At 48.0% G+C, this 26,719-nt stretch overlaps 8 protein-coding genes across 8 annotated transcripts; 2 read left to right on the top strand and 6 right to left on the bottom strand.

Annotated features, from left to right (window-relative positions):
* Position 1: 1 nt before the first annotated feature.
* MCYG_00942 (conserved hypothetical protein) lies at positions 2-634 on the bottom strand (the record flags this gene model as incomplete). Its single annotated transcript, XM_002850792.1, has 1 exon — positions 2-634. One exon carries the CDS (start codon positions 632-634, stop codon positions 2-4), a length of 633 nt encoding a protein of 210 aa, XP_002850838.1.
* A 982-nt stretch (positions 635-1,616) lies between these two features.
* MCYG_00941 (glutamine-dependent NAD(+) synthetase) lies at positions 1,617-3,731 on the bottom strand (the record flags this gene model as incomplete). Its single annotated transcript, XM_002850791.1, has 1 exon — positions 1,617-3,731. One exon carries the CDS (start codon positions 3,729-3,731, stop codon positions 1,617-1,619), a length of 2,115 nt encoding a protein of 704 aa, XP_002850837.1.
* A 1,605-nt stretch (positions 3,732-5,336) lies between these two features.
* On the bottom strand, positions 5,337-7,006 carry MCYG_00940 (MAP kinase kinase skh1/pek1; the record flags this gene model as incomplete). Its single annotated transcript, XM_002850790.1, has 5 exons — positions 5,337-5,466; positions 5,526-5,895; positions 5,950-6,241; positions 6,294-6,887; positions 6,932-7,006. 5 exons carry the CDS (start codon positions 7,004-7,006, stop codon positions 5,337-5,339), a joined length of 1,461 nt encoding a protein of 486 aa, XP_002850836.1.
* A 1,419-nt stretch (positions 7,007-8,425) lies between these two features.
* MCYG_00939 (conserved hypothetical protein) lies at positions 8,426-11,617 on the bottom strand (the record flags this gene model as incomplete). Its single annotated transcript, XM_002850789.1, has 5 exons — positions 8,426-9,536; positions 9,612-9,816; positions 9,844-11,323; positions 11,525-11,546; positions 11,586-11,617. 5 exons carry the CDS (start codon positions 11,615-11,617, stop codon positions 8,426-8,428), a joined length of 2,850 nt encoding a protein of 949 aa, XP_002850835.1.
* A 2,148-nt stretch (positions 11,618-13,765) lies between these two features.
* Positions 13,766-19,700, top strand: MCYG_00938 (transcriptional accessory protein; the record flags this gene model as incomplete). Its single annotated transcript, XM_002850788.1, has 4 exons — positions 13,766-13,776; positions 13,851-13,868; positions 13,955-19,345; positions 19,403-19,700. The coding sequence occupies 4 exons, from the start codon at positions 13,766-13,768 to the stop codon at positions 19,698-19,700; spliced, it is 5,718 nt and encodes a 1,905-aa protein (XP_002850834.1).
* An 889-nt stretch (positions 19,701-20,589) lies between these two features.
* MCYG_00937 (conserved hypothetical protein) lies at positions 20,590-22,463 on the bottom strand (the record flags this gene model as incomplete). The annotated part of the gene is made up of 2 exons (XM_002850787.1): positions 20,590-22,338; positions 22,413-22,463. 2 exons carry the CDS (start codon positions 22,461-22,463, stop codon positions 20,590-20,592), a joined length of 1,800 nt encoding a protein of 599 aa, XP_002850833.1.
* A 999-nt stretch (positions 22,464-23,462) lies between these two features.
* Positions 23,463-25,007, bottom strand: MCYG_00936 (L-isoaspartate (D-aspartate) O-methyltransferase; the record flags this gene model as incomplete). The annotated part of the gene is made up of 2 exons (XM_002850786.1): positions 23,463-23,585; positions 23,718-25,007. 2 exons carry the CDS (start codon positions 25,005-25,007, stop codon positions 23,463-23,465), a joined length of 1,413 nt encoding a protein of 470 aa, XP_002850832.1.
* Positions 25,008-25,406: 399 nt separating this feature from the next.
* MCYG_00935 (conserved hypothetical protein) lies at positions 25,407-26,712 on the top strand (the record flags this gene model as incomplete). Its single annotated transcript, XM_002850785.1, has 3 exons — positions 25,407-26,244; positions 26,351-26,596; positions 26,657-26,712. The coding sequence occupies 3 exons, from the start codon at positions 25,407-25,409 to the stop codon at positions 26,710-26,712; spliced, it is 1,140 nt and encodes a 379-aa protein (XP_002850831.1).
* Positions 26,713-26,719: the final 7 nt, after the last annotated feature.

Raw genomic sequence — 26,719 nt, 5'->3', positions numbered from 1 at the left:
TTTAGAGACATAGTGCTTCTGGAACAGATCGTTCTGAATCCATGATCAACTTGTTAAAAGCCCTGATAACATTCGTCTTAGTCTGAATGTCCAACTCCTCTGCTCCCATCGTCGCCTGAAGCACGATATCTTCCACGAATCCCAATAGCAGGGACATATGCATCACCTCGACGCGCAGCTCCGGCCTCTTCTCGCGATGCTTGAATCCGGGTTTGCCCGTGTGCATGACGCCGACCTTGTCGAGGTATTCCCAGAACTTGCTACCGTCGGACCAATCGCTGTTGCTCACGAGCTTGACGAGATATGACTTGAGGAAGTCCTTGCGGTGCAAGATGTTAGGGTGGGTGAGTGAGAGCTCGGCAACTGTGGTTTTTGCCGAGCTACTGATCTTCTCCTGCTCTGGCTGAGGAGGTACGAAGGATTTGGCGGTGACATCGAAACCGATCAGGTTGGTGTAGATTGTGTCGAGAATTGCTGGGAGAGCAGGGGCAATGAGGCCCTTGGCGCTCTGTATAGCAGCACCATCCTCATCGGTGAATTTGAGGAATGCCTTGAGGTAGTTGACACGGCTAGGAAGGTTGGTCTCAAGCTGTTCCTCATCAACGTGTTGGATCAAACGGTCGGTAACAGTCATGATTGTTGATTGGTATGTGTGTTTTTGTTTGTTCTCGATGAATAGTGTTTCACTCTTGCTGTTTGGTTGGAAAATGGTAAGATGAACGGGTGAGATGAAGAAGAGATGCTCTCTTATATACCTGACATTGCATGGCGAACAATGACCGGTGAACAACCTTCACTATACAAAGCTGGTACGCGAACATCGCCTATGCGTACCCAGTGGGCCAATGGGATCATTTCAATTTGTTATTATCAAGGATAAGCTGCTCCATGTGCTTAGGGTTCAATTGGAAGCAAAAAAGTGGAATGACAGGAAAGAAAAGAATGGCGCGTAAACTGGCCATTCCGCGGAGAAGCCAAAGAAGTCTCGAAAGAATCTCGAAAATTCTTATTCTTCTTCCTACTTTTGCTCAGAAATAGCGAGAATTGCACTTAATTCTCCATGATTCCAAAGACGTCTGCATCGGGTATCAAAAATCCGTTGGTCATCCTTCTATTATTCCCACTTTTCCCCGTGAATTGCATGGTTCACTGGAGAATACCTGAAGAAACAAGAGACAAGAGTGGAGACTTAAGGAGAAAGTATTAAGAAGATTAGAAACCCGACCGGGAGAGGCGGAAACAGGAGCAACAGCAAACGCCTTTTGAAGCGAGGATATGACATCAAAGTGCCTGGGAAAGAATGGCCTGATCCTGTTCTTTATTCCCGAAGAAATTGATCGGAGCTTTTCGGGACTTTTGGCTTTTTACGAGGTGAGTCAGCAGACACGGTCACGTGATGTGGTGTTCGCAGAGGGTTGCCCTTTTTGGAAGTATTGAAGCATACGGTTCAAACCTACAGAGTCCAATAAAATTGAGAGAAACGGCCACTAGGGGTCTGAAGACGATGATATAAGGATATAATTGTCAAATTCTAGATATTTCTAGCTTTCCAAGGCGTCAATAATGCATTGGGACCCTTCCGTTGATACATATTTATATATGACATCTCAGCCCATTCATTGCTTGGCCTGCTTCTTAATGCGCGCCAACTCTTCATCGATCTTCTTAAAGCTCCAGGACTGGTAAAACGGGAAATATAAGAATGGTCTCAAGTCGAATCGATTGTCGTCAGGGCTGTAATCGTTCGAGTGTAGAGCGGGTGTCAAAGTTGTCATCTTATGCCGGTTAATGGCATAGTAATGGTAGAACTTCTTGACCTTATCCGCTACCTGCTGAGGTGTGAGGTGGTTCCAATCATGTACCAAACGTTGGAACATGCCATACGGCCCCAGCTTGTTGCATTTCCTTAGCCGGCCAAAAGTGGACAGCTCATCATATGTCATACCCATGTCGGCCTCATCGCTTTGGACGTACTGTTCGGTGATAGGCTCCAGCTCCGCAGTGGGCGTGGCTTCGAGGAAGCCCCGCAAACAAGGGATAGAGTAAGATTTCTCCGCCCAAGAGATGAAGAGTTTAAGGTCGCTTTTATCAAGGCCACCGATAGGGTTGATGTCGGCGCTAGAGCAGTCGTATTTAGTGTAGTAGCCGCGAAGCGCCTCCCCAACGTTTGCAGATCCAAGGACAAGTAAGGCTCCACCGTGTGGCCGTTTACGAGTGGTAGGGAGCATCTGTGCGAATTCGTATGCGGTAACCATCCGGCTGCGTGCTTGGATGTTCTGCAGCATGAGATTCTCCGCATTGGTACCGCCTTGGCTCTTGAACTTGGGGTCAAAATCCAGATACTTGACAATCAAGTTCTTTTGGGCCTCAAAGACATCATCTATATCTAGATCGACGTGATAAGAGCCGATAGCTTCGGAGAGATCATTTGCCCGTTCTCGAGTTTCCCTCGAGGATTGCTTCGACATTCCCATGTATACGGTATGGAAGATCTGATTACATAACTCCTGTGGTGTCTTTGGTAACTCAAGGGTGTAGTCTGCTAGACGTTTGCAGTCCTTGATCACCTGCTCGTTTCCTGCCTTGATCGCATCGATAACTAGTTGGCACATCGAGAAGACTGTCATTGCTGTAGCACAGCTATCGATCCCGCCCGATAACGGTACAAGGTATCCTGCGGTGCCGGAGCGTCGGAGGTAATCCCATAGCCAGCACCCGGTGGAAAGTGCGATTTCTTCCTCCGGCGAGTAATAACGTGGTTGTATCACCAGGCTAGGCCTCAACGTTGTATCTCGGTCGCCTCTGTCGGAACTGAGACTAAACTCTGTCTCTATCCGCATATATACCCCAGCTTTCATAGATTGGTGGCCTCGAGATGGAGTGCATCGATAAGACCGGACTTCCTCCAGGTCCACGACTGCAGTAATAACGTCAACCTCATCAAGTGTGAACTGATGTCCCTGTGCAACCAGGTTTCCGTTGACGATAATCATCGCACTTCCATCAAAATAAAGACGATCCCCGTCACAACCCAAATGATTCGCATACAGATAGATGCCCCCGTTCTTCCTCGTGGCTTCCATGATGAGGCTGACACGGACATCAAGCTTCCTCAGAGTATGATGGGATCCAGACGAATTGGCCATTATCTCTACTCCGTTCAAGCTCATGTCATTATGAGGTGACTGCGGGGTGAACAGCTCTTCACATGTTTCCATACCAACACACGTGTCTGCTGTTGATATCACTGCATCTCCAATAGGCACCTTTATTGAGCCCTGTATCTCCCTCACCATCCTCGGCAGGTAATACTCCTCGACGTGCCTTGGTCCAGCCCAGGGTATAAAGTGTCTCATTTCCCTGTATATCCCATCATTCGCAAGCCATAACTTCGGCCGGATAAGCAAGATCTTCCCATTCAAGCAGATGATTCGGCAATTGAATCGATTGTTACGGTGCATAACCGGCATACCAATATCAAGCAGTATGTCATCACAGCTTCTATCCTTGAGAATAATACACAGCATTTCCCAACAGTGGAGGTATAGATCCGCCTCGAAGAAATGATCAAGGCACGAGTAGCCGCATATTTCAAGTTCGGGCCCAACCCTGAGAGTTGCCCCGGCAGCTTTTGCTTTGTGGATGCTCTCGATGATGCGTCTGGTGTTCCCTTCAAAATCGAGAGCCCAGGTTCGAAGCGAACAGCTCGCCACGCATGCTAGATGGCCCATTGTTATGTAAGAGGTAGACTGCAGCTTTTTTACCCTTCTTCCTATTTCTTTCTGCGGTTGCCTGGTATTGCCGGCGGGGTTGAGTTGATAAGTTAGGTGACTAACTAGTAGATACGAGATTCTGGGCGTCGAATTGAAATGTACGTGTAGTATCCGCAGCAAAACGCGCAAGGCAAGCAGTAAACAGTAGTAATACTATATGATTAAGAGGGGAAACGACTGAAGAGAAGAACGAAACAGCACTGAGGGAAGATGCTGCTTATGTGCAACTTGGAAGTATTCTTCAGGTACTACTACATATGTAGGTATGACGTGAATCACCCGAGGTCCAGATGTCTTCGGAACGGTGAAATTTTCATCCGATGATCTATCAAAATGCCGGCCTGTGGGCTATCTATGGTATTAAAGACGTTGACATCAAGATAGAAGAAGTGTACATACATATCTTTTCTAGCCAATGCTCGATTGTCAGTCTGGCCATGGACCTGAGAAATGATACACATCGGAGCTGCCCCAGGCACCACATAACTACATTATTAATATTACAGAGTCGAGCCTTGAGAGTCCGTATAAAAAAACACGGACAAGCCATCCAACCTAAAGAGCGACAGCGATCCAAGCCGCTCCCCCACATGATGCCGATGGGCTTGAAACAATGGTGACAAGATATATCCCAGATGTTCCTTTGTTCAAAGGGCGGAAAAGTCAGGGGGTACGATGGATCGTAGACAGGGAACTATAAATAAATATTAAACTAGACTGAGCTACTGCTAAGATGGGTGAACGAGTAAGCGGGGAGAAGGGTTACTGCAATTCATCCTTGTAATGTAGATTGACACTTTGCTATTATATAGTATGGCGGTGTAAGTAGAGGGAGTAAATGGAACGACAAGGCATAAATGCAGTGAACCAAAATGATTTGAGCAGATAGGATAATTAATATGATGCGTGAGAAGAATAAGTAAAAAAGGTGGAAAAGAAGAGAAAAGGGAAATCATAGTTCTCATTTATGGTAGTTATATTTCAAACGATAAAATGGAATGAAAATGGAAAAGGAACCGGTGGATGGGAAAGGAGGGAAAAAAGAGGATAGGAAAATAGGTATCCGGACTCCGACTACTGCAGTAAAGCGATGAAACGGTGGCTTGATGCGTGAATATATAGGGAGAAGACGGGATGCCGAGGGAGGTATATGGTGTCGTCAAGTAAGTCGAAGGGATGGACATAAGGGTGGCTCATCGAAGTCATGCTGTCCGAAAAGTCGTTAATGGTGGAGGATGAGGAGGACATGATTGTTTTTTCATATAATTCCAAGCCAAGGTGAAGTGGGTAGGTAGTGATGAGATGATGCCGTGGTATGGTGAGCGCAGCCTGACGGAAATCGAATCAATGCAAATCGCCATGAACAAAGGAACCAGAATCAAGGAGAGGTGTTGTATAAATGGAGTGTCGCTTTACGGGTCGTCCCAGCGCCCGTGAAAACTTGAAAAAAGAAAAAAATAATAATCTCGTTCTAAACAAACAGTTGCTTTTCTTTTTTCCCTTTTTTTTTTGTTTTCAGGTTTTTTTTGGGGGGGCTTTTTCGTTTTTGGCTTGACTGGAAATCTAATCATTCCAGCCCCATACTTGCTTTAAGAAGTGTGCCATGTTGACCTTTTTGTTCTTGATTTCGAGCATCCATGGGTGTTCTAGCATTCGCCAGGGGGTTGCTCGTCGAGGGTGATCTTTCTCCAAACTGCGGGTTGTGTTAGCCTTATATGTATATATGTGATAAACGAGGGTAAGTATACGTACCAGCATTCGATAAAGTATTTGAAGTTATCACTCCAGTGGATGCCATTGTGGGGCTCGTCCTTGAGTTTTGGAATAGGCTGATGAATGATGTAGGTGAGGAGGTCGATGAGGACCGATCTGGGCTGTATCTCGGTTCCGTCGGCGGGGAAGGGGAATCGATGCTGTGCAACTTCAAGCAGTGTAACTCCAAGGGACCAGACGTCGGATGTGATGGTGTAAGACTGCCCGGTGATTCTCTCAGGGGCCATGTAGTAGGATGTGCCGATGAAGGTGTTTGCATCGCCCTTGGTTCCGAATTCACCGCTGACACCAAAGTCACAGAGCTTGACCTGACCGTTGCGGCAGAGGAGGATGTTTGATGGTTTTATATCTATCACACGTTAGACCGTGGTAATTTCACTGGGGAGTTTGTGACGGAATATACCTCTGTGGATGATCTTTCGACCGTGAAGGTATGTTAGGCCGTTTAGCACGCCTTCAGCGACCTTTCCTAGCACCTTCTCCCCCGTTCGACCACCGAGTTTCTTGACTTCTCTGTAGATGCTGTCCAAGCTGCCACCCTCACATAGCTCCATGATTATCGATATCGAGCTGCTCGACCGGTCGACGAAAGCTCCATAGTACCTGCATATGTAGTCGGACGCACATCCCTTATTAAAATTAAGCTCTCGAACAATCTGCTTCTTTACATCTGGATTTGGGTCGGTGGTAATGATCTAGTAAAGTTAGCATTGATACGTGTGTGTATATAGAGTGAGTCAGGTGTACCTTTAGAGCAAAGACTGTCTTCCCTCCCTTGAGTAGGCATCGAGTGACAGCCCCGCCGGCTCCCTCGCCGAGGCTGTCTAGCTCGATGATCTTGCCCTGTTCACTGGCGGCCAGCCACCGCTCGTCGTCGAGGTCCTCTACGTCGAGCGGGCGCCCGAGCTCCTGGCTGAGTTTATCGAGGTCTGTCAGGCCGTTGACGCTGTTCTCTCGCTCCATCGCCGAACCATCTCCGAGATCGGAGTAGACCGAGCTGATGGCCGAGGACGGGTCAGGCGTCGACCCGTAAGGCTGTCGAAGGCCGTAAGCAAAGGAGAACGCAGATTGATTAGAGGATGTCGCGGAGGTGGGAGGCCCGCTGCCCTTGTCAGGGTTGGTGACGCTCCCCGACCTCGAGTGCACATTGCTGTTGCTGTTGTCGGTTGAACCCGTCGAATTGTAGTGCTGGGGAATCGGACGGCCGTTGTGCAGGGCGTTGGCATCCTGGTGGTGTGTGGCCTTGGTGCCCATGGTGGCCAGTTTCAGCTTTGGGGGTGCTCGACTGGCGGGCTTCTGGGGGATGCTGAGAGGTGCGAGGGCCGGGGCCGCAGCACCGGTCTGGTTGACGGGGTTTTGGCATTTGGAGACGGCGGTATGCCCACGGTCAGCGATGGTAGCTTGTTGTTGCGATGTGCGCCAGGCACCGGAGTCTTGAGGACGGGAGCGGGAGAGGTCATAGTGACAGCGAGGGCCACGTGAGTCAATCACAAGAGGCGAGAAGTCGACAGAGCTGTAGAAGGAGAGCCTGTGGCGGGTGGTCTTTATAAGTATTACGCCGTGTGCAAGTAGAAGGTCGAATCTGGGAGTCGAGAGGATGGCGGGGGAGATCCCTGGAGGAGGAGGAGGAGGAGGAGGAGGAGGAGTTGGTGGTGGTGGTGGTGGTGGAAGAAGAGGGAGGCGAAGGTTGTCTTTTATTTAGCTGTGAATGTATAGAAGAAGGTCGAGCAAGAGTGAACGAGAAAGACGGCGAGGCGTCTATAAAAGCCCCTCTGGCCCCCTTTTGACTGGCTTCCTTTTTTTTTTCTCCCTCCTGATGCAAGGATGTGCAAGGAAGAACAAGGCGCTTGATGGGTTCGTTCTGTGCTGTTATATGTATGGTGGACGGTCTGTTCTTCTTTGATATCGGACGAAAAGAGACCAAGGATGAGGGCGACCCCCTTGCAAGCAGCAGAAGAGGCCCAAGAAGACAAGACAGAGTAGAGAGTAAAGAGAGAGAGTCAACGGCCAACCAGCAGCAAGTTTAGAAGAGGGTAAAAACGGGTGACGCCAGGCCTGGGGGCCGCTGGGTGTTTCATATGGAAGATTCTGCAGAGGACAAGAAGACGACAAGAAGACAAGAAGAAGAAGAAGACAGGAAGAAGAGACGAAGAGAAGATGGCGGGGGAGGCGAAGAAGCTCCTCTTCTTCCTGCTCGTCCTTTTTCAAGTTTCAGCAAGCGCCCGGAAGGAAGAGAGACCAGGACGGATCGAAATGTCGGCCAGTTGGATTCGATGTCCAGACGTTGTCTTGTTTAATACGCAGAGCAGTGACGGTAACAGACATTCTCTCTCTCTCGTTACTATATATAAGTTAAATACACCTGTGCTGTGTGTAAATATAAAGAAGGCTGAGTCTTCAAGGTCTTCATCGAGTGCTTCGCCTTCTTCCCAGGCGAGACGCGAACGTCTTGCATGAGGGCTGAAACATCTCGACTGGCAGAAGAAAACATGCTCTATCTACTGTCATCTCTACATATATGATGCTCTCTTGCAGTTAAGGAGAAAGATGCATGAACATCGAAAGCAAGCCTTCTGCTATGAATAGATCCCACAGGCTAACTAGTAACTGTGCAAGGGAGAGAGCAAGGATGGACCGATAGTCACATACACACGATGCAGAGCGTCTCGTTTTATCCCGTTCTTGTGCCTGGTGGCTGGCTTGATAGTCCCTTGGCCGGCAGGTTCTACTATCGATTAGTACTCCTTTGTGGTAAGTGCCTGTTCCTGTATGTATTGGTAGAAGTAGATCTTGAGATACGTAAAGCATTTATCATCATTCGTCTACACATGCAACAGGTAAATAGCGATGGAGCAGAAGATTCACGCCCTGGTTACGCGCTACTCTGGACTTCCTTGGCCCGAGGCAGGAGCTGGAGCGCCGATAACCCATCCTATGCCGCTGATCAGACCCCCCGTCACCAGGTTACTGACCACATCCCTCTTCCTCGTGCGGGTCGTCTCTCCCTCTGGCTGCGGTTGTGGTTGTGGTTGTGCCTGAGCTTGAGCTTCACTCGCCGACTCGGAGCCGGCGGTCAACGGAAATGCGTTCTTGCGAAGAGCCGACGCAGCACCGCGAGCTACCTCAAAGAGGCCCATCGGTGCCTCTTCGTATCCGCTTAACTTGGGTCTCTGAGGCTGGCGTGTGGAACGGGCTCGTCGTTCGCGCTCCAGCTCAGTGTCCAGGGCGTCTAGCTCGCTGCCGGACGGGCCGAAGCCACCGGGAAGGCCGTTGCCGCCCATGCGGCCCTGGTCGCCCTGGTAGTCCCAGCTCTCCGCCTCTTGCATCTCTTGGTCCTGGAGAGACGCCATCTCTTCGTCACAGCGTCGCCAGACCGCCAGGATCTCTGGTAGGTACTCCGGTGACGGGGCCAGGATCATGGCAAGGGACAGCAGCTCCATGCGCTGCGAAAGGCGCGAGATGCTCGATACAAGCGTCGTCTCCTGGGCCTCCTTGACGGCTGGTCGATGGCGACCGGTGTTGTAGGCTGCGCGCCATGAGATATCGTCCTCTGGCTCCTTCGAGTGGTCGCCGCCGCCAGGGACCAGGGATGGAGGGATCAGCCGGGTGACGATATAGGAGTATGCAGTGTCAAAGTCGGACGCGTTAACTGCCGCCGCGATTGCAAGTGACATGATCCGCTTCTCTGCCGATACAAAGGCCCCGTTGGAAGGTGGTGATGGTGGTTGGCCCGCCGGGAGGCCGGCTGAGACCAAATTACGGCCAATGGCCAATAGATCGTCTAGCTGCGTATACCCTTTTGAGTTCTGTTCTAGAACCTTTTCGATCAGTGATATAGGGTCCTGGTGTACGCGGATGCTGACAGGCTGGAAGGGTACACCATGCTGAAGCGTCAGCGAGTAGAACGACAGGGCGTGTGTTGCGGACAGCAAACAGCTAATCTGCTGGAACGAAACGGACTGTGGGAAATACGGTGCAAACGCTTCGAGTCTGCAAGGTTATATGCATATCTCTGCTTAGGATCTGCGTTGAACAAGTTTCTTAAGGGATGGGTGATGTACGTACATATCTGCGGCTCGCCTCATTCCTCCTCTGGTCTTGTTACCGTTGGTAGCGTTGTCGTACGAGGCAAACATCGTCTCGGTCACAGCCGATTCGACCTTATCTCGAGGAAGAGGCGTCGAATCCGATGAATTGAGGTATATGTCTACCGCAAGATTGTATTCTTCATCGTGTACAAGGGGCTCTGTCAGTACGAACTGGGCAAACACTGATCTAGTTATTATAACGCACTCACCCTTTGACATCAATAGAGCAATTAATATCTCTCGCTCTAACTTGAGAAGAGGAATCTTCCAAAACAAGCCTCGCGGTATGTCTGACTGGGTACTGCCTCCCCAGTTATGCAGCCATAGCAAGCTGTCTCTAATATGGCTCCAGTCCTTTGGTGGAGGGTGTTGGTGGTTGAGAGTCTCTAGCAGCTTTCGCAGTTCAAACAACTGCGCATCGACCTGTCCCAACAGCATCAACTCTGCTGCTGCTCTAGGTGACATCCAGCGACCATACTGGTCAAGTGTGCGAATTGACACCAGTACGGCATCTGCGAAGGATATCGACTGCCTTGTAGGGTGTGTGAGGGGGTTCGAAGAGCTTAGAAGCATGTTATGAAGCAAATGTTGCCGCGAAACTTTTTGCAGCTCCAATACATCGGGGGGAAGAGGCTGGAGGCTAGTAGCGCTGATTTGTAACCGACCATTAAAGCCGGTCAAGTCTGCGACTCTCGATAGTATGCGTGAGGCACCTGATATAAGCCCAAAATCACCTTCTGAGAGTGCATATATGGACGCAAGACCGGCTTGCGCATAACAAGACATCAGTCTCTCCATGTCAGCAGATGACTCTTCATCCTGTAGCCCATCGTGGTCACCCAGGTTTATATCTCCTGGCCCCGACCACTGCTCCACTGCTTCAATGGCCAGATGGAAGTCGCGAATGCTTGTCGATAAAATCCATTCGTTTACATCTTGCCAGGCAGCGTCCGCCAAATTGACGTTCTCATCGGTGCCCTTCTCGTCAAGTTTCCGCCTTTTCGATTTGACATGTCCGTACATCCACGGCCCGACCAACCCCTTGAGGTCTCTGCCAACGTCCCCACCCTTCGCCCGGCGTTCGGCTGCGGAGAGTAGGATGTTCACCGCACTCCTCGAATCCAGTGACTCTATAAGCTCTAATGACAACGCTCCTTCATTATCGGGATGGTACTCGTAGTTAAACCGGAGCGCAGGTAGGACAACGGATATGGTCCAGTCGCGAAGGATATCTGACTCTGAGATGAATGGATCGACTAGTTCGAGGATGTATAGCTGTAGACCAACTTCGGCATCAATTCTATGTGCTCGATGGATCAAAAACTGAATAAGAGGCAGGGCGGAGTCGTCTATAGTAGCGTGTGAACAGTGAAGGGGAAGTAATTTCAAGTATCGAACTTGTCGTCGGGCATCAGCTTCGGGTATTTCGCTAATGGCAGCAACATCCGTCTCTATTTCGCAGATGGGGGGACGGGAGTCATCGACAAGATTCTTGATCACAGGAGTATACTGTTCGGGCTCAGTAATCTCTGGTAGGAATGTAAGGATTATTCGAAATAGCAGCTCCAAGTGGAGGGTATGCGAATACTGATGTCTGAGAGCTGGTAATCCTGATATGTCGCCTTTCAGACAGAGATGCACGGCCAAGAGGACAACATGGGCATCGGATAGACCTTCAAGGACCGTCATCTTCTTAATATTATCATGGTCAACAGGCCCAGGTTGCTCTGTTGTGTTGATGGATGGCTTCTACAAAGTAGATAGTTAAGATGTGGCCCTTTTTTTCTGTATTAGGTGAGCAAGTAAAGCTTGGACCACCTCTAGGGAACAACCATCCGCTCTTCGAACTTCGGCGAAACCGCAAGGTCGACTTGAAATCACAACCCTCACACACGCAATTGAGACACAATGGCTTCAGGTTACGGTCTTAACGGTGGTAAGTATCACTCACTTCCTTAGGCCGCCATTTTCCTCACCGGCCATCCCGTGGAGTCGACGATACACGGCCTTTGGTCAGACTGCTAACTTGGTGAACTTCTAGGCGTGTCCCGGTGTTTTCCCTTCTGGCAGGACTTGCTAGGCTGCTACGTCGTCAACTCGGCAGAAGGAGAGGCTGGAAAGAAGAAATGCGTCGGGGTTCTGGACGACTATTATGAATGCCTACACCACAAAAAAGAGGTCAGCATGCTATCCAACCTTAGGCTTGATGAGTTCCCATGGACCATATCCCTACAACTATAATCGATGATAAACGAGGAGATTATTACTCTGAACATGAGACTAAATGATGTCTCCTACTAGGCTGCGAGAACTCGAGAGATGCAAAACGCTTACCGAAAAGCCATGTCTTCCCACCCCAGAGAAAACGCGCCTAGAGCCGAACAGATAAGCCCGTTGGGGTTGCTGGGCAAAGAAGATGCGAAATCGTCATGATCAAGGGCTAGACAGCACTCGAGATGTGGGGGAAGGGGGGTTGGGAAATGTTATCTATTTGTAAATAGAACGAGGAAGGGAGAAGAAGAAGCCTGGGTTTTAGAAAGTGTTTTCTTCTGTATCCGCTCCGTGTATGCGGCGATATGCCTTGGAGTTTATGTTTTATTACTCAACTTTCCAACGCGGCAATGCACTGCTCTTGGTGATTTGTAACCATCCGTGGTGCAGGCTCTTAGCATATTTTGTTTACCTTCTCTCGACTCATCCATGGTACGAAACCTGTGCACAATAACTATGTGGATGCACTTGTAATATTAACCACATAAAATGATATACATGATATCTTGAATTTTGGCCTAGTTTCAAGTGCGTGAGAGGTTTGACTTGTTATATAACAGGCCATGGCACTTCCGACTTTCGCCTCGTGGGCTACACATAAATATGTTACCACGAAGGTGGCCTATCATATGGAGGAGGCTCTCCCTTCCTTCAATCATCCTCATCAAATCGAGACTATTTATCGCCTACCCAAGCAAGCCATCTAAATAAATCAGCTCTTTGACAGAACGAGGCTGTTGGGCCCGGCTTTTTCTGGTCATGTGACCTCGAGAATTTCGCAGTGGGATCCCTCACATACGAAGCGCTCTGCATAATTCCTCCACAGGGCTATTTATTTTACGTATGAAAGTGCTTCGATGTGCCACTCGTCGACTTAAATCCCGAAAGCTTGTCGAAAAATATTATAGCACAGCGATGTATATCAGCCTGTCCGTCCCGGTGTCCGGAGCAACCTGGGATCGTCTGTGTGTTTGTGTGCCTGCATTAGCGATCCTCCCATCTTCTTTTCATCCAACGGTTTCAGACATAAACGGCCTGTCCATCCCATGTCGTAGCCTTTCCTAATTACATAGTATGTCCGGTGATTCTGTGTATGTATGCATGTATCCGCGATAACATCTCCTTCTCTCCAGCATTCGCCTGTAGGCATCCTTTGGGAGGACCCTCAAGGGGCGCACCAGGGGTGGTCACGTGCGTCTAATAGCGGCGCAGGGTTTTGTAAGGGGGGCGCGCGCCATGGCCGAAAAGGGACTAGCGGTGGAGCCTGCCGCGCCAGAGAAAAAAAGACGCTGGCCCAAGATGATATAAACATGCTGCGCGACCTCGATAGAAAATTATTCTCTAAACCCGGCACTGCCCAAACAGCGTCTTTCTTTCTTTGCCCCCTTCCCACCACACACCATTTTCGTCTCCCCCCTTACTCACCTTCCACCCGCCTTACCCACACACGCACACACACAACATACTCACAAACCATCCACTCTCTCGAGGGCTAAGTACTTATACTCGCCCAAAGAGGCCATGCTTCCCCCCAGCAGTCACTCTAAAACTTCCATATAAGTCTTCTTGGTCCGCCCTATCGGCTCGCTCCTCTTAATACGCTACTATTAATCTGACGCGCTTCTTCGGCTTCTTCTTTTTCTTCCCTCTTACTTCATTACATTTTTTTTTGATATTCCTTTTTTTTTCCCCTCCTTCTAGATGATGGGAATGATAGTCGCTTGGCTGCTTCTATCCTTCACTTCTGCTTAGTACTTTTTTTTTTCCTTACTTTGATTACTTGGGGGTGCCTTTTATCTACATCCTTTTTAGCGCGTCTGAAGAACAAGTGAAAAAAAGAGCAATAAAAAAGGCGAAAAGATGGGTTCAAGGTTGGTGGCGACCCAATCACGAGTCTTTCCCCGACACCCACTTTGCTGACTTATGCTAACTCTTACCACAGTAGGCTAGATCGCTTGGTCACGTGAGTAACGTTTTTTACAATGACTAAGCAGATAACATTTGGAGCGCTGACATGGTCACATGACGATCTGTTTTATAACGGTGTAGGCTTCTAGAGACAGGGAGCACACAGGTCATCAGGAACACAGCCGCTCAACAGCTGGCAGACGTACAGAAACAGCATCCAGATGAGCTGTTCAACCTTCTAGGGCGTATACTTCCGTACCTTCGGTCGAAGTCATGGGATACCAGGACAGCCGCTGCCAAGGCCATCGGTGGTATAGTCTCGTTTGCAGAGAAACTGGATCCCAATGCAGATGATCCCACAGATGATGCCACTGCCGCTACTGCTACTGAGGCCAAAGCTGAACCTAAGAAGGAAAATGGCGACGGACCGGATGAGCTGCTCGATCTTGAAACCCTGGACATGCTTTCGGTTCTCAAGTATGGTCATAAGCTACTTGGCAGCGGTGGTAAGGAGTATGAATATGCAGTTGCTGGCCTGGATCCCATATCTAGGCTACAGTATCAAAAGAAGACTTTGAAAGGGCGGCTTGGGCTCACCGGTCAATACCCTGAAGAGGATCTCATCCATGATACCGAAATTTCTAATGGATCACAGAGGAAACCTAGTCTAATGCCCAGGCCTACCCCTACCCTGGACACCTCGGTCGGTCCGTTTGCTCGCCCGTTAAACCCACTTAACCGTGACTCACCGCTAGAGGAGGCTCCTCCATCCGCCAATGGGGACGACCATGGCTTGAGCAAACGACAGCTTAATCAGCTGAAACGGAAGAATAAACAGACTGCCAAACTAGGCGCCAACAAGATCCGTATCGTTGATTTGGCTGTTCGAAAGGGGTCTGATGCCATAACTACACCCACCGAAACCTCTACTCCACACCCAGTTAAGAAGGAAAACGGGGGTGATGACCATGACGCCAAAGATGACTACTTCTCCATCAAGAGAGAAGGCCCAGATGACGACTCCAAGCTTGTAAAGGAGTTCAAGGGCGCTTTCGTCCCGGAGAAGCCCTTTATTCAGACAGTTTCTTCCGATGGTCAGGATCTAGAATGGCCGTATGAGCGGATGTGTGAGATTTTGATGGTGGATCTGTTTGACCAGAACTGGGATATCCGTCATGGAGCTGCCATGGGCCTTCGAGAAGTAATACGTGTCCAGGGGCATGGGGCGGGACGGCAGTATGGCAAGACGAGAGCGGAGAATGATGCCTTAAACCATCGTTGGCTGAGCGACCTTGCCTGTCGTTTACTCTGTGTCTTCATGCTGGACAGGTTCGGTGATTACATTTCCGATAATGTTGTAGCACCAATTCGAGAAACTGTGGGTCAGACAATGGGCGCCCTGTTGTCTCACCTGCCGGACAAATCAGTCACCCGCGTTTATCATATTCTCCATATGATGGTAATGCAGAGCGATCTGGACCTCGACAAGCCCATTTGGGAAGTGTGTCATGGCGGTATGATTGGGTTGAAGTATCTTGTTGCAGTCCGTACAGACATTTTAATGAAAGAGTCTGCCGTGCTCGATGGCGTTATTGAAGCTGTAATGAAGGGACTGGATAATTATGATGACGATGTCCGTGCTGTTAGTGCAGCAACCTTGATACCCATTGCAGATGACTTTGTTAAACTTCGTGGCGGCTCCCTAGGCGCGTTAATAGAGGTTGTGTGGAACTGTCTATCGAACTTGCAGGATGATCTTAGCGCCAGTACCGGGTCTGTCATGGATCTTCTTGCAAAGCTCTGCACGTTCCCTCAAGTACTAGAGGCAATGAAAGCGAATGCTGTCCATGACGCCAACTCCTCCTTTGGAAACTTAGTCCCCAGATTATTCCCATTCTTACGACATACCATTTCCAGTGTGAGATCGGCTGTTCTAAGAGCACTTCTTACCTTTCTCGAGCTTGACACCGATGACCAGAACACCTGGGTGGATGGCAGGTCCCTTCGACTAATATTCCAGAACTTGCTCGTGGAGCGTAATGAGGCGGTTCTCAAGCTATCATTGCAAGTATGGTGCGAGATGCTGAAGGTCGCTGAAAAACATAGATTGATGAGCGGGGATCAGCTCATAGGCTCCCTACAACCACTAATAACAGCAACCATGAATCCGTTTGGTGTACCGCGATATCCAATTCCAATGGACGCCTGCTTGTTTATTCGACCTTCCGGGTTACCTTACACATCTGCTCCATCAGGGCCACGACGACAATCGCCCAATACACCAGCTGAGCCCCCTGCGCGAGGCCGACGACGCAAGGTTGAAAAGCAGGAGCCAGCGCCAATTAATACACACAACGTTGACGGTCACATGTTGCAGGGCGATATAGATTTGGTCGGCTTAGATACAATGATTAGATCGAAGATATACGCTGCCTCTGCTCTTGGCCGCTTCTTGAAAGTATGGCAGGTTGCGAACGGCGCAGATTTATGGCAGGGTATACTGCCTTGCTTAAGCTGGCCTGGATCCACATCTCAACTGGCAGCAGCTATGGTGATTGAAGAATATGCAAAGAATCGTAACCCCGGTTCCCCTTACCCACCTGCACTGTCCGAGTGGTTGAATCCCCTACTTGAAAATGATCGACCATCCTGGTACAGCGATATTGCTTGCTACTTGCAAATCTCCAGATCACAATGCCATTCTCTTCTAAATACCTTCCGTGACCACGCGCACGTATCGCCTTCCAAATTGCCTACTCTCGCCGTTGTTGTCCAGGGAGAACCGGAAGCAGGACCTAACGCCTTTTCAATACGGGATGCTGAAAAGGTTCTAGGGCCTGATTATGAACGCCTCAAGAAAGAACTCACTCCTACCCAGAGACTAACCGCACTGCAAGTACTCAATGACTCTCGTCAGACTGCACAAGCTAATGTCGACGAGGCGAAAGAAATCAAGGAACAGCGAGATATGCGAATCAGAGCTGTGATTGCTAGCTCGCTTGTTTATCTACAGAACATTCCCAAAAAGCCAAGCTATCTTATCAAAGCCATGATGGACAGCATCAAAAAGGAAGAAAACGTCGAGTTACAGAGGAGATCAGCTAGTGCTATTTCGTCTTTAGTTGAGTATTATACAAGTGCCGCGAAACGTGGTCCTGTCGACAAAATCATTGGCAATCTCGTCAAGTTCTGCTGCGTTGATACTACGGAGACTCCGGAGTTCCACCATAACGCTCACTTAGAGAAAGCTGTTTTATCCCTGCGCAAGGAAGAGGATAAGCGCGACCCGGTTGATAGCGTCAAGTTTGAAAAGGAATCGAAAGAAGCTAGAGTTATGCGTCGTGGTGCAAAGGAGGCATTGGAGCAGCTGGCTGGCAAGTTTGGAACACAACTATTTGACAAAGTTCCGAATTTAGCCAGCTTGATACAGAATCCTGTCCGAGAAGCCTTAGCCGGTGACCTTCCTGCCAATATAAGAGATTCATCAAACACTTTGGGTCAGGAAACCGTCGACGGGCTCTCAACTCTTCGAGCCTTGGTTCCTAAATTTAACCCCGGACTATACCCTTGGATTATTCAACTTATGCCCATCATTGCAAAGTCGCTACAGAGTGAACTCTCTGTCATCCGATATGCTGCTGCGAAATGCTTCGCTACACTATGCAGTGTTATCCCTGTTGAAGGTATGACGATGCTTGTCGAGAAGGTTTTGCCTACAATCAACAATGCACTAGACGTCCACCACAGACAAGGGGCCATCGAATGTATCTACCACCTGATTCATGTCATGGAAGACCAGATCCTCCCATACGTGATCTTCTTAATTGTGCCTGTTCTTGGACGTATGAGTGATTCGGACAATGACGTTCGGTTGTTGGCAACCACCGCGTTCGCGACCCTAGTCAAACTCGTTCCCCTCGAAGCCGGTATTCCCGACCCACCAGGTCTCTCTGAAGACTTGCTGAAAGGCAGGGATCGCGAAAGACAATTTATGGCTCAAATGTTGGATGTTAGAAAGGTTGAACCATTCCAAATCCCCGTTGGCATCAAAGCGGAACTCCGGTCATACCAGCAAGAAGGTGTTAACTGGCTTGCCTTCTTGAACCGTTACAACCTTCATGGTATTCTTTGCGATGACATGGGTCTTGGAAAAACACTACAGACGCTTTGCATAGTTGCCAGTGACCATCATCTACGTGCGGAAGAATTCGCTAAAACACAGGCTCCTGAGGTTCGCCGATTGCCCTCTCTGATAATCTGTCCTCCCAGTGTTTCAGGTCACTGGCAGCAGGAGATTAAACAATATGCACCTTTCATTTCCTGTGTGGCTTATATGGGACCGCCTGGAGAGCGAGCGAAAGTAAGACCACTTCTTGATTCTGTGGATGTTGTGATTACCTCATACGATATCTGCAGAAATGATAGCGAAGTTCTTACTAATATATCCTGGAACTACTGTGTACTGGACGAAGGACATTTGATCAAGAACCCGAAGGCGAAGATCACCCTAGCAGTGAAGAGCATTGTCAGTAATCATCGTTTGATCCTGTCTGGAACACCTATTCAGAACAACGTCTTGGAACTATGGTCTCTTTTCGATTTCTTGATGCCCGGGTTCCTTGGGACTGAGAAGATATTCCTTGAACGTTTCGCAAAACCAATCGCTGCCAGCCGATTTAGCAAATCATCCTCCAAGGAGCAAGAAGCCGGTGCATTAGCAATTGAGGCATTGCACAAACAAGTCCTTCCTTTCCTACTACGTCGACTGAAGGAGGAGGTCCTGAACGATCTCCCTCCAAAGATATTACAGAATTATTACTGTGACTTAAGTGATCTCCAACGGAAGTTGTTCGAAGATTTCACTCAGAAGGAACAGAAAGACATCGCCAACAAGGTGGGCAGCAGCGAAAAGGAAGCTAAAGAGCACATTTTCCAAGCTTTGCAGTACATGAGACGACTTTGCAATTCACCTGCATTGGTGATGAAAGAAGGACATAAACAATACCACCAAGTCCAAAAACTTCTTGCCTCGAAGAACTCTCACATCCGGGACATTGCTCACGCTCCGAAGCTTAGTGCGCTTCGTGATTTACTCATTGACTGCGGCATTGGAGTTGACCCTTCAGCTGAAGGGGAATTGGCCACTGGCGCAAGCTACGTTAGCCCACATCGAGCCCTGATTTTCTGCCAAATGAAGGAAATGCTTGATATTGTGCAAAATGACGTCCTTAGAAAGTTGCTTCCATCCGTCCAATTCCTCCGCCTTGACGGAAGCGTTGAAGCAACGAAGCGTCAAAATATCGTTAATCAGTTCAATACTGACCCCAGCTATGATGTTCTTCTTCTTACTACAAGTGTCGGAGGTCTTGGATTGAACTTGACTGGTGCTGACACTGTGATATTTGTTGAACATGACTGGAACCCGCAAAAGGATATCCAAGCCATGGACCGCGCTCACAGAATTGGTCAAAAGAAGGTTGTCAACGTCTATCGGTTAATTACCCGTGGCACCCTTGAAGAAAAGATTCTCAAGTATGTTACCACCACCCATATTCTAACTCTATGGCTTGACCACTAACTCTCCTTTAGTCTACAACGTTTCAAGATTGACGTCACCTCTACTGTAGTCAACCAGCAAAACGCGGGACTAAGCACCATGGATACCGACCAGCTTCTTGACCTATTTAATCTAGGCGAAACAGCAGACTCGGCGGAAAAGCCAACACAGGATGGAACCGGCAATGAAATCGACATGGTCGACATTGACGGTGAAGTCAAAGAAAAGGGGAAGAAGGGCTGGCTTGACGACCTAGGCGAATTATGGGACGACCGCCAATACGAAGAAGAATATAACCTTGACTCTTTCTTGGCTTCTATGAAGCGTTAAACCGCATAAAAAATCGCCTATTTCTGAGCGAAAACGCTACTACAATTTCGAACGACATGATAATCCGAGACCCACGACTTTCAATTTTGCTCTCTTCTTGAATGCATCTCCTCTATTTCACTTTTGTATTCCTGCATTTTCTTTTGATACTTTTGCTTCCTCTTCTGAACATCCCCTTCCTGTTACCACTATTTTCTCTGGGTACTCGGCCGCATTGCCATACAGATAAATACCCCTGATACCTCTGCCTCTTTTATAATGCGGCGTCTGGTGAAGAAGGGAAAGAAAAAAGGTGTTAGTAGGGCATTTCTATTTTTGTAATAATCCGCCCCTTCCTATCCTCTCCATTTTTTATCTCAAGATTATTTGTATAAGTATGATGTCATGTTGAACAGGGTTATGAGGGTGTGTTTGGTTTTCACGGCCTATCTTTTCTACACTACTTGAATGGAACTAAATCCAATAGACATGAGTGCACAGAATACCAGTGCGTTAAACTAAGCAATGATAAATAATTTATGTAGAATTTTATTTTATTTTTATTTTTTTTATCCCTTTGGCTTCTTGCCGGGTTAGCGAAGGTCCCTTGCTGAGGACGACTAAGTAAAACATGCAGAAAGATACCACCATACAGTTGCCACTCCACTCAACCATTCCCCCAGGTACAAAACCAAGATTGAAATAAAAGAAAAAGAAAAACCAATGAATATCTCCATAAAAAGCTCCAACACCTGCCAATTCACATATTCATCTGAGCTAGGGCAAAAAGAGGATTAAGGGGTATTTCGATCAATGTAACTACAGCGCACCAGAAAGGGTATTGAGGAAAAAAGTCCAAGATGATTAACATGAGATTACCGGAAGGGGGATATGTTTGCACTGTGTCGACTCAATGGCGTATTTTGGGAGTTGCGAGGAAGTTCAGTCGGCTAAGAGTAAGTCCTTTGCCCTTCTGCACCTTGCTGCTAGGGGTATTACGTCTTGGAGTAATAGTAGCGGGTAGACGCCTCTTGGCAGGGCTAGGAGTTTGCATCAAAGGAGTAGTGGGGTTTTGTTTAAGCCTCTTGATGAAACGGTCATTCTGGGGGGTCCGGGGCTCCTCGGTATCGTCACGGCGCCGTTTCTTATTTGCAATCCCGTGTGGGATGGAAGAGCGTTCCAGACAGGATTGTAATTTGCTAGATCTCTGAGTGGAAGTGACATCACGGACGGTTGGCGACTGGAGCTTGAAAGTGAAGCCGGGAACCCTTCTCTCTTGTGGTGGAGTAGCTGGAGGAAGGGTTGGATAAATAACATCCCGCGGGCCACTAGCTTGAGATTTTGAAGCAACAGCAGATGGAGATGCATCATTGCAAGCATCGCGAAGTTTTGTGCTTGCTGAAAAATCTACGGTCTTCCTTGATGACATTGTTATGGAGGGTTTAAAATTGTCTGACAGGCCGAGTAGCTTGGTGTCAAAATCTGCTCGCGGTAAAGGTTGATGAGTACCAGCCGCAATTTTCTCGGGGTCATTGGAAAAAAGAGGCTGTGGCTTGCGGAGGATGGATTTGAGGGCGGGCATCTTTGGTTTATATTTCACATCGGTTTGAGGTGTCTTGGGAGGTTCAAATAAGGATTTGCGAGACGGCGAGCGTGATATAGAGCATGCCTTCACGGTGTGGGGATACTTTACGCTTGTAGAACGAGGTATTGTAGGCTTCTGTGGAGTCGAAAATTTGGACTTATCAAAGTGGGCAACACTTGAAGATGTCTTATTCTGAACTTGTGAACTCTCACCAGATAAGGGAACTCGAGTTGGCAGGGTTTCATTTGCTGTTCCACATCGCCGTACAGAATGGGCTGTCAAAGTTGCTCTAGAAGCTTGAGTAACTCGAGTCTTCGCTGGCACCTCCTTCTCTGGCTCGCCAAGCTGAGCTTTCGAACTTTTACGCTTGAGAGACTTTGAGGGAGATGCTGCGTTAGGCTCAACTCGGGTTCTGAAGGCTGAAGGGTGTCCCTCGATCGAGTCCATCTTTCGAAACTGGGCCATGTGGGCTGAGCTGAAACGGCCTGCAATGCCCTTGGGTTTCGCGATCTTCCGAGCTGTTGGTTGAGCTTCAGCCTCCTCGTCTTTACGCTTTTGCGTATTTTGTTCAATAACCATCTGTGATTTAATCCTAGCTGCTTCCTCTCGAAGACTTTCCATGAGTTTTTTTGCTTCCTCGCTAAGTTGGGATTCTCCGCAGGGAAATTTGAAGTCGAAGCTCATTTTGTTGAGTTCATCGGCATTTGAAACCCTTCCTTTTGACGGGGTATTTATTATAGAAGGAACTGGCTGTAGTGAACCTTTAGAACTATCTTGGATAGGTCTGAATCCCAAGCAGAGCCCAGTGTCTGGTTGCTTTGTGGTGCTTTGCTGCACCTTGCTGGGATGCATTTCTCCAATACTAGGCTTGGCAGCGCTATGGTTATCAGGGGTTTTGGGTACCCTTTTGTTTTGGGTTGTTGATGATGGTATTGGAGTAGTCACGGCCTTGGAGGGGTTTGTTTTGGGCGTAGAAGGTATTGATTCGAGGAGCTTTTTTGTTTCAATCGAAGGGTCTTCACATTTCTCCACTGGACGCTTGGACGGAGAGCGTCTAAAATTCATGTCGATAGGCTATTCAATGAATGTTAGCATAGGGTTGCGCATTAGAAATGTTGTTTTTATGGATGTTGTGGTGTAGCCCTCACTTCAATAGCTGGCGTCTGGCCTCTCAATCGAGCAGACCTACGGGTTGCCATGGCAAAGGACGGTAACACCCTCTTAATTCACAAAGGAATTCAAACTTGTTGTTTATAAATTAGAAGAGAACTGTAAGATATTTTCTGATCGTGCGCCCGGAGATATGGCTGTCTAGATGCTGCTTTGCTCGATGGTCGTGGGATGCTTTCTCATCTCTCTCTCCACTCGACGTTGAACTGTTGTGGATGTAAAACGGATTCGGTAGAAAGTAAACAAACCACAGCTTAGGTAAGCTGATGTCATCCGGAGCAAACAGCGCAAACATCCCGCTTAGTCATTCTAAAGTTGGTATCGCGACATCGACAAACATCTTCCCTTACGCTTCACTCCCTCCAATGCCTAATATCTGACATATTTATTTTTACCCTGTATTATGTACATACTCCGTACTATTTGCATAATATGTTCGTTACATGAGAAAGGAAAGCTGGCAAGTATTGTTGGCTAAGAACAGTAAGTCAATGAAAGTCCTTATAGGTGAAATCCGGCATTTGCCTCATTGTATTCCGTACTACTCCCGTACATAGATGCCATTGACTGATAACTAATATAACATTATCCAGAACCGCAGATTATTGCTCTATCCTAATAGGGAAACAGATGGAGATCCCAGTCTTTTGCAACTGCCCTTTGAATTCATCCCTGGCTTAAGTGGATGCGCTTTCGCATTTCCGCCCCATCGTGATACAAACGAGCTCTTTCTGTCCGACATACCCAACAGCAACTCCGAATTCGCTTTGCATTTGAACGGCTACCGCTACTTCGGTATATTGAGTGATAATATATGAATAATACCTGTCATACCTACGGGTAGTTGCAGAGACGGTGGCTGAGCGATCCATGACACCTTTGTTGGGCACTTATTGACCACCTTACCTTCTTGATAATACCCGACAGGGGTTTTCACCCAACGTAGGTTTCCTATGCTCTAATTATAGCTGTGATGGTATACGCCTAGTCCTGCAGGACATTTGCATGCAGTGGCCGCCACACACAAATTAACTCTCGGGCGCCATGCCGGTGAGTATATCCACTAGATCAACAAGCATAGCTTCGCCCTGCAGGGTCCAAAGTTCCAAAGGCCCATTTACTCGTTTTCCTTGTACCTTCTTCACTCCCCCCTAAATAGAATGGCAATTGCTAAAAGTACAGCATTGACATACTTATATGCAGCGATATACATATATATTCGTTCACAGCCCAAATGGGTAGGTCTCGTCTGCGCCGATGTGATCATGCGGTTGATGCGTTACCAAAGGTTTAACTGCCTCTGTGCGCTCAAACCAGACAAAGCCGTCAAACTGGTCCGCGAGATCGGTAGACGAGTAATGAGAGGTACGTTCGGTTTTGGGGCGATAAATCACTCCGATAAATCGCTCTAATTTGGGGGACGCCTTTGCTATTGCACGTATCAGCTCAGGATTGGCCAAATCCTTCCTGAGCTCGAGATAAAACGTATCTTGCCCAGATTGATAGGCTAAGTGTTCCCAAGAGTCACTTCTCGAGGACACTACATCCATGATTTCCACATCACTGCCCCATTCATTAGCGGCTGCCACTGTTCCCGTATGTGTACTACACCCAATTAGAGCAACGTTTTCTCTGCCAAATCCTTCGCGGCATAACTGGCCGATATTCAGTTCACCCTTGCGTCTTCCCATGCTAGTATATCTGGCATCACCAATGTGGCTATTATGTGCCCAAACAACAATCTTGGACTCTGGGCCTTTAGTAGTGAGGAGACGTTTCAGAGTTTCGAACATGTGGGAGTCTCTAAGAGACCAAGAATCCACGGAGCTTGAATACATAGCACGGTAATAAGCCTCTGCGTCAGCTACCAGAAATGCATTTTGCTCTGCACTGTGAAACTCGTCACCGTCGCGATGTGCCGCTGTGTACTCCAAGCGCTTCTGAAGAAGATCACGGAGCATGTCGAGTACTTGTTCTTCACAAGTATTCATTCCACTATCAAGGTAACTAGCTAAGCCATACTCCGCTGGATCTTCAACCCAAGGTTGCAAACACCCATAGCGCTGGCGAGCAAGCTTTGCCATTTTTGGATCTATTGTGTCCAGGTATTTGATGATAGAGTCGATGGATCGGCCCATACTGTACAAATCCAACCCATAAAAACCAACTCGTTTGTGATGTGGGAGATTGCGATTATGGTCCCTCATCCAGTGCACCATGTCCTGAACGTCTGAATTTTGCCACATCCATGTTGGAAATCGCTGGAAGGCGGGTTCCTCTGGGCACTCGATTTTTGCTTTAACACCCGGACGTTGTCTCACATATCTGTCTACCGCTTCAGAATCAGGCCAATCTGCCTCAACAGCTACAGCATCAAAGCCGTGGTGTTGGATGAGATGCTTGGTTATCTCTGCGCGGGCTCGATAGAATTCTGATGTGCCGTGCGTTCCGTCACCGAGCAAGACGACCTTATACTTCCCAAGGTGGTCAAATTGAGACCCGAAAGACCGACTTGAAAGGGGCGGGAGAGGCTTTGCATTCGATTTAATAAGATCGACGAGTTCCGCTGCCATTATGTCTTGGTGGAATTTAACTATACTGGAAATAAATTGATCGCCACACAATATAGTACTATATCGTTTTCTTTCAAGTAGTGCTTTAAAATGAGAACGATTGAAAAAGAAATGGCCAACAGATTACAGTCTATGAACTATATATCAAGCGTGTTGACGCCACTGATGACTTCATTTTGCCAAGAAGCCCTCTACCTTCCCATCTCCTGTCAACATAGGCCATAGAGTCTCGGAGGGAGAAAGAGACGTCAATAGCACGACGAAATTCTCTCTATCATTTTAGAGCCTCAAGAGTAACTTAGTTGGCTCAGCTAACCTGCCGTTACTATCAACACAACAATAGCTTGTGACATCCTGGTATCAGGGTACCCAACAACCATAGATCTTTACGACATAACGATGTCTCTGGATGACCCAAAAACCAAGTCCATCATGGAAATATTTGAGGCCTCCATGGAGAACGTGTATGGCAAGTTTAAGAATATTCCAGATCCATCCTCCTGGATTCCTCCATCTGTTGGGGGCCATCGTGGGCGGTACTTATGGACTGATGCCTTTGGTGTCATGAACTTTCTGACACTGTATAAAATGTATTCCGACCTAAAGGCAGAACACGTACACCCGGAGAAGTATCTTGCCTTCGCAAAGCGCCTTGTGGAAACCGTCCATGATGTTTTAGGCAGAACTCGAGATGGAAATTCCCGCTTACCAGGTGCAACTAAATTTGAACCACTGGCAGGAGGGCTGAGAATTGGGAAAGTGGACGAGACCGGCCCAGATTGTGATGGCCAATACCACCATTATCTGACACTATGGATGTTTGCTCTTAATCGAATGTCAATGGCAACTGGGGATCCAACTTACAACAGACAGGCATGTTCGCTGGGGAAAGCTATTCATCCGCACTTCTTCATTGGGCTTTACACAGATAACCCTCATATGGTATGGAAAGTATCAATGGACCTTTCACACCCTCTAGTCTCTAGCCAGGGTAACTTAGACCCGCTAGATGGCTACGTCATCTACTCGCTTGTTCAAGCGTCTGCCCGAGAGTTTGGGGACGGCCAAGTATTCAAGGAAGAAATATCCAGCTACAAGAAGCTGTTTTCTTCTAGATTGCAGTCTATACCTTCAATGGATTTTCTCGATGTGGGAATGACTCTTGTCTCGACCCAATGGTTTTATGGTGTTGAAGATTGGGCTACCACTGTAGCGTCTCGATGCTTCAAGATCCTTCGTAAGTTAGAACTTCTATTGACATCCCAAGGACGGCTGATTCTTTGCTATAATCTTATTTCCCAGTAAATGAAAAGCTGATTTTTTCCCTTGCTATCATTATCTAGGAGCACTCATTAACCAGGATAATTGCCTTCAAGATGGCTCAGATCGTATTGCCTTTAGGGAGTTTGGGGCCTCCCTTGGTATCAGTTGTTTTAGAGGTGCAGTAGGTACAAAAGGACAATTATACGATTACTATAAACGTTTCTCCGACAACCTCCTTGGCCAGTATAACGATGGTAATATAAAGATACCAGATAGCCTGGAGCCGATCACGAGGGTCATGCACGCGGCTGCATTAATTCCAGGAGGTAAGTGAGATCGGTGTACAAGGGTGATTGTAAACATTCTACTCACATTTCCTTTCATAGCATTCTATGTGGGTTTCTTTGGCCCTGAACCTATCAAAGCAAAAGATTTAGCCTAAATGAACA

Source organism: Microsporum canis, genomic scaffold (genome assembly GCF_000151145.1).
Source record: "Microsporum canis CBS 113480 supercont1.1 genomic scaffold, whole genome shotgun sequence".
NCBI classification, from domain to species: domain Eukaryota; kingdom Fungi; phylum Ascomycota; class Eurotiomycetes; order Onygenales; family Arthrodermataceae; genus Microsporum; species Microsporum canis.
This window is presented reverse-complemented; position numbering and strand designations above follow the sequence as displayed.